The following is a 13,405-nucleotide window of genomic DNA, read 5'->3' as shown; positions in this document are numbered from 1 at the left end:
CTTTCAGGATTTGAAATAGCTAACTGGAATTCCATCACCTCCACTAGTTTTCCTCATAGTGATGCTTCCTGAGGCCCACTTGACTTCTCATTCCAGGATGTCTGGCTCTAGGTGAGTGATCACACCATCAGGATTATCTGGGTCGTGAAGATCTTTTTTGTACAGTTCTTCTGTGTATTCCTGCCACCTCTTCTTATTTCATCACAATTTTAATTACTGGCTCACTGTCCTTTTCTCCAATACTATTTCTGTCTGATTCTCAGAAAGTTCAATACACATACTGATGGTCCTTCTAAGAACTTGACTCTTGGTTCATTAAAGTTTTGTTTTACAGATGCTGTCCTCGACCTATTTCAGTCAAATAGTCACACGGTCATAGCCTAAGATCTTATTATTATCCATTACAACCCCTCCATATCTCAATTTCATGCATCTCATTCGCTGATCACCACTTATTTTCCCAGCTTATTACCCCCACTCCCTTATAGTAGCTCAAGCCAATTAACCTTCAGCTTCACTGGGACCTCAAAACTATCACCTTTTCCCTGACTCCTCTCCCCACTGATTTTCTCTCTCGCTTTCTTACCCAGTTTAAATTCCATGATCAATCATTATACTCATTCTCTTATGGATACAACCTAATCCCCTTCTTCTCTCTTACCATGATATCCTTGCTTGGCTAAAGCTCAACTGATGATTCCATGGCTGCACCCGTGTACCTTAAGGCAGCCAGGGAAAAGACCCACCCCTCGACTCCACCCCCATGGGCACATACACACACTCCTGCTGCCTGTGCCTGGCTTCACTTTGAACGTATCACACCAGATTTCAAGTGGGCCCCGTCGTGCTGTCTGGCAGTCATTTATTTTTAGCATTTTATCTTACATCCCTAGGCTCATCTACTCTCTCATTCTCCTAGATAGCTTTCACATTTGCTTCTCTCTCCTCAGATCCTAGTACAACCTCCTTCTGTCCTCAGTTGATAACCCGGCTTCTGACTTCACTGAGAAAACAGAGGCAATCAGAAGAAACTTCCACAGATTTCCATGCCACATCTCCCCACCCAGCAACATCTGTGCCCACACACTCCATTCTGCCTCTGCAGAGATCTACTTTCCCCTCCCATCCATGGCCAACCTCTTCACTCCCCCATTAGAGCCCACCCTCTCTCGCCTACTCAAGGATAGCCTTCTAGCACTCCTCCCTTCTCTCTCCTCCTCCAACAGTTTTCTCACTTTTTTACAAGCTTGTTCCCTTCAGCCTATGAACATGCTGCTCTTGATTTCATTCTAAAAAATACAATAAATAAAAGTAAACCACACTCTTCTCACTAGCACCCACCTATTTCTTTGTTCCTCTTTCCTGCAAAAAAAAGTTTTCAAGAACGGTTTACAGTCACCATTTCCAGTTCCTCTCCTCCCACTCTCTCCTAAAACTACTTCACCAAAACTGTCTCCTCAAGTCCACTGATGATCTCCACAGTGCTAAATCTGCAGGGCAGTTCTCAGTTCTCATCTCACCTGGCCTGTGAGCGGCATGTGGCACAGCTGACCACTCCCTCCACCTTGACAGCCCTCCACTCGTGTTTCCAGGACCCGGCACTCTTGGTTCTCCCCCCTCGCCTGTCACTCCTTCTGTGTGTCCCTGCCTGGTTCTTTCTCTTCTCCCCGTCCTCCTAATGTTGGAATGTCCCTGGGCTGAGTCCTTGGTCCTCTTTATTTACTACACTTACTCACTTGGCGATCTCATGTAGGCTCAAGGTTTTAAATGCCGCCCATGTGTCTCTCCATGCATCTAGCCAACTGGCTACTTGATATCTCCACTTGGAAGTCTAGTGTCCCTTTCAAAAGTTAACACGTCCAAAAGTAAACCACTGATATGTCACCTTGCCCCTCAAAGTCGGCTTCACCTGCAGCTTCCTCACTGCTGTTGATGGCATCCTCTTCCTCTGACTGCTTAGGCCCACATCCTGGGGTCCTCCTTGACTGTGCTCTCTCTCTCATCCCTCACATCCAAACCATCAATCAAGCTGGCATGACCACAAAACAGATCTGGAATTTGACCTTTCCTCACTCCTTCCATTGCTACAACTCTGGTCTGTGTCACCGCTCTCTTTCACCTAGAATATTGCAATCACCTCCTATGAGATCACCTTGGCTCCTCCTCACCTTCACCGTCTCTTCGCCACAAAGCAGCCAGAGTGCTCTTTACAGACCTCACGTCAGATCATATTACTCTTCTACTCAGCAGAAGCCCTGCCAAAGTCCCTGGCTGACTGAGCAAATACGCAAGTTACTATGATGGCCTGTGAGACCCTGATAACTGGTCCTCCATTATCCCCTGACTGGGCTCCCTCCTCAGCCACAGTGCAGTCCTTGATCTTCTTCAAACACACCAGGCATGGACTCTCTTCAGGGCCTTTGCCGTAGCTATCTACTCTGCCTGCTAAGCTATTCTCCCAGATATCACATGGCAAAGACCTCACCTCCATCCTCAGATCTCAAGCTCTTAAGATCAACCTTAAGACCTACACCTATTTAATACTGCAATCTACCCAACTATCTCAACATCCCTAACCCTGCTTTATTTTTTTTTCATCATCACTTATCATCTTCTAGTATATTGTACAACTGACTAATTAGGTGTATTATCTACTGGCTAATGTGTCCCACTAGAATGAAAACTCTACAAGGACAGAAACTTGTGTCGGTTTTGTTCACTGATGTATCCCGACCACAGATATCAATGCCTGGCACATAGTAACCACTTGATAAATATTGTTTGGACTTGCCTGGTGGTGCAGTGGATAAGAATCTGCCTGCCAATAAAGGGGACATGGGTTTTATCCCTGGTCCAGGAAGATCCCACATGCCGGGAGCAACTAAGCCCATGTGCCATGATACTGAGCCCATGCTCTCGAGTCCACGAGCAGCAACTACTGAAGCCCGCACGCCTAGAGCCTGTGCTATACAACAAGAGAAGCCACTACAATGAGAAGCTTGCACACTGCAATGAAGCATAGCCTTTACCTGCCACAACTAGAGAAAGTCTGTGCAAAGCAATGAAGACCCAGCCCAGCCAGAAAAAACAAAAGTGTTTTTCTGAATGAATGAATAGACACTTGAAACTAGATCTAAAATTATGGAACAGTGAGAAATCTGAGGTTGACAGAAGACAAACTCACATGATCTAGCTACACCTAAGGCCTCAACTGTGCCCCAGACAGGCAGCTACTAATAAAGGCTGTGTTATTTCTTCCTGGTCTCAAGGAGATCTTGTATACTAGAAATAGGTACCAAGGAAGTAGAGAGGACAGGGCCCACTATTTTCACCTTTGCCTCTAGGTGACTCTACCCTGGGCAGAGTCCTATCTCTGTCCTCTGGCTTTGTAAGTCAGAGGAGTGACCTGTGAGTATTACACGATTCATGAATGGGAGAAAGCAAATCAGTCAAAGGGCTAATAGCTTTCAAAATGCCGAGTTTACTCTCATGGATTTAGCACAGACTCTTACAAGTTAGAATTAGAAGACTATCATCTATGTCAGTGGTTCTCAACCAAATTGCGTATCTGAATTCCTGAGGCACTTAAAAAATACTGTAGCCACCCCTCCCTTCTAAGATAAATGGTCTGGGTGAGACCCAGACAGCACAGGTCATAAAAGCTTCCCAGGTGATCTCACTGTGCAACCAGAGCCATGGATGGAGACCAACCTCCTTTTCCAGATTAAAAATAAAGCCTAGACAGAATGAGCTCCACATAAGGTCACACAGCTACTAGAAATGTTGGCACTGGACACTGTCACCAGACTCTTTAGAGAAATTTCACGTCAATATAGCAATTTATAAGGCTATACATCACAGTAGTTAAATGCATGAGACTTCAAAATTATAAAGATCTAAGTTCAAATCAGAGGCTTTGCTATTTCACAGCTAATATTAGTGGTTCTCAAACTTTACTGCATATTATAATTACCTGGGGATAATTACCTGGAGAAGATGTTTTAAATCTCTATGCCTAGGCCTCACCCCACAGCAGTTAATGCAGAATCTCCAAGAATGAGATTCAGGCATCAGTATTTTTTAAAGTTCCCCAAGTGATTCCAGTGTGCAAAGAAGTTTGAGAACTGATGACTTATATGACCTTGGGGAAATTACTTGACCTCTTTAGGCCTAACTCTTTCAAATATTGTGATTAAACAAGATAATGTATATATATTAGCAGCTCATTAGTATGGTTACCATCTCACTGCCTTCTATCAACATCCTTCTAACAGTACTATCATCATTAACAGTACTATTTCCTTCCTTACTCCCTTCCTTTTTTCCTTTCTCTTTCCAGCCTTCCCTTTCCTCCTTCTTACTGAGATATCATTTACATATATATATAACATTCAACTTCTTTAAAGTATGAAATTTGGTGGGTTTTAGTATATTTACAAAGTTGTGTAGCCATCATCACTACATAATTCTAAAACACTTTTATCACTTCAAAAAAGAAATTTCATACCCCAAACCACCCCTCCCTACCCCTGGGAACCACTAATCTACTTTCTATCTCTATGAATTTAAGTATTCTGAACACTTCACTTAAGTGGAATCATTAAAATATGTGGCCTTTGTGTCTGGCTTTTTTCATTTAGCATAATGTTTCTGAGGTTCATCCACGTTGTAGCATGCATCCATGCTTCATTTCTTTTTATGGTTGAATAATATTCTATCATATGGATGCTGTTTTCAGCAGTTATTTCCAATTCAGCATTTGTTTCCACTTTTTTTTTTGCAATTATGAATAATGCTGCTAGAAACATCTGTGTTCAAGTTTTTTGTGGACATATGTTTTCAATTCTCTTGGGTAAAATACCTATGAGTGGAATTGCTGGGTCATATGGCTTACTTTTCTGAGAAACTACTACTGTTTCAAAGTGGCTATAGCACCATTTTACATTCTCATCATCAGTGTATAAGGGTTCTAATATCTTCACATCCTCACTAATGCTTCTTAATGTCTCTTAGATTATAGCTAACCTGGTGAGAATGAAGTTGTATCTCACGTGGTTGTGACTTCCCTGATGATTAATAATGTTAAGCATCTTTTCATATGCTATTTGTGTACTGGCCATTTGTGTACCTTCTTTGGAAAAATGTCTATTCAACTCCTTCACCATTTTAAAAATTGCATTGTCTTTTTATTATTAAGCTATAAGGGTTCTTTATACATTCTAAGTACTACATTCCATGCAAAGATGGGCACAATAAAGACAGAAATGGTGTGGACCTAACAGAAGCAGAAGATATTAAGAAGAAGTGGCAAGAATACACAGAAGAACTGTACAATAAAGGTCTTAGTGACCCAGATAACCACAATGGCGTGGTCACTCACCTAGAGCTAGACATCTTGGACTGTAAAGTCAAGTGGGCCTTAGAAAGCATCACTATGAACAAAGCTAGTGGAGGTGATCAAATTCCAGCTATTCCAAATCCTAAAAGATGATGCTGTTAAATTGCTGCACTCAATAGGCCAGCAAATTTGGAAAACTCAGCAGTGTCCACAAGACTGGAAAAGGTCAGTTTTCATTCTAATTCCAAAGAAGGGCAATGCCAAAGAATGTTCAAACTATGGCACAGTTGCACTTATTTCACCATGGAAGCAAGGTAGTGTTCAAAATCCTTCATGACAGGCTTCGACAATACATGAACCAAGAACCTTCAGATGTACAAGTGGATTTAGAAAAGGCAGAAGAACCAGAGGTCAAACTGCCAACATCTGTTGGACCATAAAAAAAGCAAGGGAATTCCAGAAAAACATTTGCTTCATTGACTACGCTAAAGCCTTTGACTGTGTGGATCACAACAAACTGTGGAAAATTCTTAGAGATTCTGCATTAACTGTTGTGGGGTGAGGCCTAGGCATAGAGATTTAAAACATCTTCCCCAGGTAAACTCCATGGCTGATTCATGTCAATGTATGACAAAACCCACTTCAATGTTATGAAGTAATTAGCCTCCAACTAATAAAAATAAATGAAAAATAAAATAAAATAAAACATCTTCCCCAGGTAATTATAATATGCAGCAAAGTTTGAGAACTACTAACATTAGCTGTTAAAGAGATTAGAACACCAGACCACCTTACTTGCCTCCTGAGAAACCTATATGCAGGTCAAGAAGTAAAAGTCAGAACCAGACATGGAACAATGGACTGGTTCAAAATTGGGAAAGGAATACGTCAAGGCTGTATACTGTCACCTGTTTGTTTAACTTATATGCAGAGTAAATTATGCAAAATGCCGGGCTGGATGAATCACAAGCTGGAATCAAGACTGCTGGGAGAAATATCAATAACCTTGAGATATGCAGATGACACCACTCCAATGGCAGAAAACGAAGGGGAACTAAAGAGCCTCTTGATGAAGGCAAAGGAGGGTGAAAAAGCTGGCTTAAAATTCAACCTTCAAAAAACTAAGATCATGGCATCCAGTCCCATCATTTCCTGGCAAACAGATGAGGAAAAAATGGAAACAGTAACAGAATCTTGGGCTCCAAAATCACTGCAGACAGTGACTGCAGCCATGAAATTAAAGGTGCTTGCTCCTTGGAAGAAAACCTATGACAAACCTAGACAACATATTAAAAGCAAAGACATTGCTTTGCCAACAAAGGTCCATATAGTCAAAGCTATGGTCTTTCCAGTAATCATGTACAGATGTGAGAGCTGAACCATAAAGAAGGCTGAGCACCAAAAAACTGATGCTTTCAAACTGTGGTTCTGGAGAAGACTCTTGAGAGTCCCTTAGACAGGAAGGAGATCAAACTAGTCAATCCTAAAGGAAATTAACCCTGAATATTCACTGGAAAGACTGATACTGAAGCTCCAAATCTTTGGTCACCTGATGCAAAGAGCCAACTCACTGGAAAAGACACTGATGCTGGGAAAGATTGAGGGCAGAAGAGGGCAACAGAGGATGAGATAAGTTAGGCGGCATCATCGACTTAACAGACATGAGTTTGATCAAACTCCAGGAGATAGTGAAGGGCAGGGAAGCCTGGCATGCTACAGTCCATGGACTCACAGAGTCAGACACAACTGAGTGACTGAACAACTGGATCCTTATCAGATAAATGTATGGTTTACAGATACTTTCCACCATTCAGAGGACACTTTCCTAAGAGTAAATGTAGCAACAAAAAGAATAAAATACTTAGAAATAAATTAGCCTAAAGAAACAAAAGACCTGTATATAGAAATCTATAAAACACTGGTGAAAGAAATAAAAGATGACACAAATAGAGAAGCAAAAAAAAAAAAAAAGAGTAAATGTATCTTTTCTTTGGTTGTTTCTGTATCATTAATGCATGTGTATGTGTGTTTGTATTTCCAGCTACACAATATATCCCTCATTTTTTTTTTTAGTAGTTCAAGTATAGTTGATTTCCCTGATAGCTCAGTTGGTAAAGAATCTACCTGCAATGCAGGAGACCCCGATTTGAGTCCTGGGTCAGGAAGATCTGCTGGAGAAGAGACAGGCTACCCACTCCAGTATTCTTGGGCTTCCCTTGTGGCTCAGCTGGTAGAGAATCCACCTGCAATGTGGGAGACCGGGATTCGATCCCTGGGTTGGGAAGACCCCTTGGAGGGGGGAGACCACTTCAGTATTCTGGCCTGGAGAATTCCATGGACTATACAGTCCATGGATCACAAAGAGTTGGACAAGACAGAGCAACTTTCACTTCACATAACTGATTTACAATACTGTGTTAGTTTCAAGTGTAGAGCAAAGTGATTCAGTTTTACATATATATATATATATATATATATATATATATATTCAGATTATTTTCCATTATAGACTATTACAATATATTGAATATAGCTCCCTGTACTATATAGTAAATCCTTATTGTTTTGTGTGGTTTGTATCTGTTAATCTCATACTTCTAAGTTATCATTATTATTTTTTCTATTTACCCTATTGTATGGAGCCCATCAGCTTCCAGATGTCAGTTTCTTGCTTCAACTGCCAAGCCCTGCAGCAGACAGTGTTGCTTTGGGGAATTTTGAAGGGAAGATTCTCAGAACAAGTGCTCCTGGAAGCTGTTAGGGCCTTACCTGAAAATTCCTCAACCCATGTCAGCTGTCTATGAGCCCCAAGGTTCCAAGCTGCCAGGGCAAAACTTTTTACCAAGTCCAAGCTCATAATGCTCATGGAATGACAGATTAATAAATCGAGAGACAAGTTGTTGGGGCAAGGAATAACAACTTTATTTGCAAAACCAGCAGGCCATGAAGGTGGTGAAACTAGAATCCCACGGAACCATCTTTTATATTATTAACTTTTAAGAAAAAGACTAGGGGCAAAAACTTACTAGGCAGGGTAAGTTGTTCAGACTTACAATAAGCAAATAACTGAGCTTGCCATTCATTTCAATCAGGAAGTCCCATTGAGGAAAACACATTCACTTTATCTTGGTGGAAGGCAGGAAGAAAGTTATTCATTTTTAAGTTTTTAATTAAGTGGATTTTCAGATTGGGTATTTGACTTGTGAATGCTTAGTGGCCTTAAACTGCAAAGAAATGAAACCCTAGTCAGATCTGCACATTTTCAGGGATATTTGCCATAACAGCTAAATTTTCACAGTCCTTATTAGAATTGGAAATGTTTTTCCCAAGCTGAGCACATTTAAAATGCATTTTTATAAGATTTCAAGCTAATACTTTTCTGAATCAAAATTAAAGACCAATATGATATAACCTCAATGATCCATTATTGCTTACTAAATAGATAATACATATTTCAAAATAATTAACTGAGATTATATAACTGGCAATGTAATAATCCCAAAGAATCAACTGTGATTATAGTAATTTTTCTAATGAAAACAACAACAGGAAAGCTAGTCATTAGTGTCCTGAAAGTGAGAAGTGGCCCCACTCTACCTCTCCCTGTTTTACATTCAGTGTGGTGTACACTATATCACATATTGTCAGTTTCTGCCACAAGAGTCCACTTCTAATTTGTTCAGTTTATTTCCCCCCTCTGTACAGATTTTTTAAATTTTAAATGCATTTTTCATTAACTGTCATAATCATATGATCCCCCCATAACCTGTTCAAGCAGTGATTTAAGTAACTTTTTCTTATATTAAAGAATCTTAGGTTCTTGGAATAACTCAACTAGGTCAGGTTATATTCTTTTTATGTATTTCAGGGCTAGGGTTGCTAGTATTTTGGTTAAAATCATGGCATCTATGTTCATAGAGGAGAAGGCCTCTAATGATTTCCTTTATTGGTACTATCTTTAGGGATTTGGATCATTTAACCTGGCCTTAAAATGAATTAGGTATGCTACCTCTCTTACTATTCTCTAAAATCCTGTATAAAAAACCTTGGTTGAATTTCCAGCAGAAAAACAAACTAAAAGAACACCTCCAATATTTTTCTTTACTTTGTCAACTAACTTCCTGATTTAAAATTTTGGGGGGTTTAAAAAGCTTTGAGTAGTGATGGCTGCACAACAATGTGAACGTATTTAATGCCTCTGAACTGTAGACTTAAAAATGGTCAAAACGGTAACTCTTACGCTATGTATATTTAATCACAATTTTTTAAAAGAGAAAAACAAAAGGAGAGAAAGAGGAAAGGGGGGAAATGAAAGAGAAAAAAGAACTAGAAAAGATGGACACTTGCAAATAAACAGAGCAGTCTGAGCACCTGCTGGCAGGCGACCTTCACGAACAGGCTGCTGGGAGGCGGGCACGGCTCACTCAGCCCACCAGCAGAGCAAGGACCTACAGAGGGCACGGGGGCAGGCCAATCCTGGAACAGTAATACGGCCCCCACCATATACTCATACCGAATTCTGTCTCTAATCTAAGATGTGGGGCTACACAAGGATGTCCTCCACACTTCCTAAAACTTGGGCTGCATCTAAATGCCACTGTATTTCCATACCTAGGGCTCCTTCGAGAAAGAAGAGAGTTAAGTTTCCTTCATACCATGTAGGTCAACATCCTCTTAAAAATGGAATTAAGCTAACAGCAATATTTGAGGTTTGGTTAAGAGCAAACCAATATATCACTACTGCAGAGAAAAAAAATAAAGCAAAGATGCTTCAAGGCAAAGGCCATGAGAAATCCAGTGTGCCTCTTGGCTTTGCAGTTCTCTTGAGAGTATTGTGTAGTGTCTGAAAAGCATATTTTGTTTTCCAGAAAATACCTTTGACCATAATTCCAAAGTAATAAAGTGTGTTCAGTCCAGCTTCTAAATTTATAGCTATAAATGTAAATTATAAGATGTGCGTGAGTGCTAAGTTACTTCAGTCGTGTCTGACTCTGCAACCAGGCAGAATTCTAGAGGCAAGAATACTAGAATGGGTTGCCATGACCTTCTCCAGGGGATCTTCCTGATCCAGGGATCAAACCTGTCTCTCTTGAGTGTTCTGCATTGGTAGCTGGGTTCTTTACCACTAGCACCACCTGGGAAGCCCACAGTACTTCTTTAATGTGTAAACTTGAGGGGCGGATTTTTCAAAAAGTGATTAAAACCAAATAAGCTCTCTTGAAAATATTTCTTATGAATATAACAAGCACCACTGAATGTAACTGTATTCCACACTGATCCAGTTTATGTACCATATACCTTAAGTGTATTTTCATAGTGATGACAGTCTATAGCAATGGTGCACCATGATAAATTTTCAACAAGGATTTGCTGAATGAATGAATGAGAACCAAGCCTTAACTGGGGTCTGTTTTGGTAACAGGGAGATGAAAACATAGGCTGAAATCTATTTTTTTAGAACTATCATGGCCTTAACTTGATTGCTTCTACAACAGAATAAAGTCTAATATCTTTGGAATTCAACATAATAAGACCCATTAGACTTTCCCCCAGAAAACAATTAAATGAAAGGGAGAAAGGAGAAGAAAAGGGGAGGAAGGAATACCTTTCTATGCTAGAAGCAAATTCTCTCATGATGCATGGCTTCAATTAGATTTCAGGCAAGCTCAAAAGCCCCCACCCTCACTTTAATCTCAAGTGTCAACAGAAAACTGAGATGAAATATTTCTATTTTTATAAAACCGATTTTCCTTTATCTCAGGGAATATGGGATAAGGTCACTTAAACATGATTTTTCTCATTCTTTTCTGCAGTGTCTCACCTAGCATAACATACTTGTTGGGGCAGCCAAGTGCTACAAAAAAGAAAAACACTACACAGGCAGTGATTCCAATAGAAATATGTTATAGGTTGCATTACACTCCCCTACAAATTATATGGTGAAGTTCTAACCTCTCATACCTCAGATTGTTACCTTATTTGCAAATATAATTGGTAAAGATGAAGTCATGTTGGGGTAGGGTGGGCTCTTAATTCATTATGACTGTTATCCTTATATAAAAAAGACAGGGACAGAGACCAGCAAACAGGGAGAATACATGTGAAGACTGGAATTACGCTACCAGAAGCCAGAAGAGACACCCGGAGCAGATACCTCCCTAGCACCATCAAAGGGACCTCTGGCATCTAGAACTGTGAGACAATAAATACCTGTTGTTCTAAGACTCCAGTTGGTTGTAGTTTGTTACCGCAGCCTCGAGCAAACTAATACAGACAATAAGAGGCTAATGTGTACCAACTAGCCCGTTGGCTTCAAACAGCACTTGAGATTCAGCTTCTCGCCCTATGGCTACTGAGCTGCAGCCACAGAGCCTGACTTCAGGCTCTACCTCTTATCTGCTTCAGCTGCCAAACCCACCACAACATCAACCTTTCAAAGGTGCCAACTTCTTTGCACCACTTGTTAAGAAGTCTCGTAAGACTCACCACTTCCTATAGGAAAAAGCTCAGATTCTCCTGCCTCAAATACAGGCCTCTCTCCCCTAAGCTAGGTCCAACTGGTAGGCAAGAGTTTCTGAGAAACCCTAAAAGATACAACCATTATTCTTGAAGACACGCTCCCTCCACTGTTTGCCACTCTCTCGCTTCACCAACCCAAATCTTGACCATCCCATGAAGACAACTGCTAAGACCTGCTTTCGACTTGAAACTCTATACTCAGGCCCACAATAAATAAAGGCCACATCTCTGGCCCCTCTGCCTCTGCTGCTTGAATCAGACATTCTGTACTCATCCAAGACTGCCTTGCACAGTTACCTAGCATTTTAAAAGTACACACTTTGATTCCTCTGCGGGACTGCTGGACTATGAGCTCTGTAAGGACAGAAGTCATCCTTTACAACTTTGGGGGTATTTTGCAAAGCCAAAGACAAGGCCAAGCATGTTAAACGTAAGTTCCAAATTCTTGTTAACGATTCAACATATATTTTAAAGTCTTAGAAATGTTTATTTTGGCTTTCCCTTCAACTGGGACTTTAAAATGGAACAATATACAGATTTCATATAATCTTAATGCTTCCACATATATCTGAATAATTTAAAACTTAGAAAGAACAGGAGGAAAAAAATCTTTAGAACGTTTAGTCTCAAGTTACTTACCATTCTTCATCACTACATTGGACCAGACGTTGGCATTCAAGGCTTGAACAATTCGCTTTACTCCTGTAGATTCTGGGAAGTCATCTAATCAGGGAGGGGGAAAAAAAAGTATATATATATATACACATACACACACACACACACACTCTTACACATACATAAATATTTATATATATTCATCCCTCAGTATTCATGAAGGACTGGCTCCAGGACTCTCTCCCCACCATGGATAACAAAATCTGCAGATGCTCAAGTCCCTTATATAAAGTGGTTTAGTATTTACATATAATCTACCCACCAGTCAATCCCTGGGTCCAGAAGAACCCCTGGAGAAGGACATAGCAACCCACTCCAATATTCCTGCCTGGAGAATACCATGGACAGAGGAGCCTGGCAGGCTGCAGTCCATAGGGTTACACAGAGTTGGACACAACTAAAGTGACCTAGCACATAATCTACCCACATCATCCTATATACCTTTTTCCTCCCATATACTTTAAATCATCCCTTGACTTCTTATAATACCTAATACTATGTAAACTTTTTGGAACCCTCTGGATTTTTTTTTTTTCCTGAACATTTTCAATGTGCTGTTGGTTGAATCCATGGGTGCAAAACCCTTAGATACAGACAGCTGACTATATGTGTATATCTAGGACTGTGGGCCACAGTCCACACTTTAAAATAACTGACAATTATCTTGCCTATTTAGTTGCTATTTCACACTATAACTTACGTAAAAAGGAAAAAAAAAAAACTAAGAAAATACAAAGCTTGGAGTTCCTGATAAGAATATTCTAGAAACTGGAGAGTGAACAAGATGGCAGAGGATAAGGATGTGGAGCTCACCTCCTTCAACAAATACGTCAAAAATACATCTACACGTGGAACAACTCTCACAGAACACCT

General features: G+C 40.3%; 1 protein-coding gene across 2 annotated transcripts in view; it reads right to left on the bottom strand.

The window, feature by feature from the left end:
* The window catches only part of AAGAB (alpha and gamma adaptin binding protein), a 73,190-nt gene that overhangs the window by 22,209 nt on the left and 37,576 nt on the right, over positions 1-13,405 (bottom strand). For both annotated transcript variants that reach the window (XM_043919838.1, XM_043919839.1), the window contains exon 5: positions 12,497-12,580. In XM_043919838.1, the coding sequence (XP_043775773.1) occupies positions 12,497-12,580 (84 nt within the window). The remainder of the gene's footprint in view (positions 1-12,496; positions 12,581-13,405) is intronic.

Source organism: Cervus elaphus, chromosome 12 (genome assembly GCF_910594005.1).
Source record: "Cervus elaphus chromosome 12, mCerEla1.1, whole genome shotgun sequence".
NCBI lineage: Eukaryota > Metazoa > Chordata > Mammalia > Artiodactyla > Cervidae > Cervus > Cervus elaphus.
This window is presented reverse-complemented; position numbering and strand designations above follow the sequence as displayed.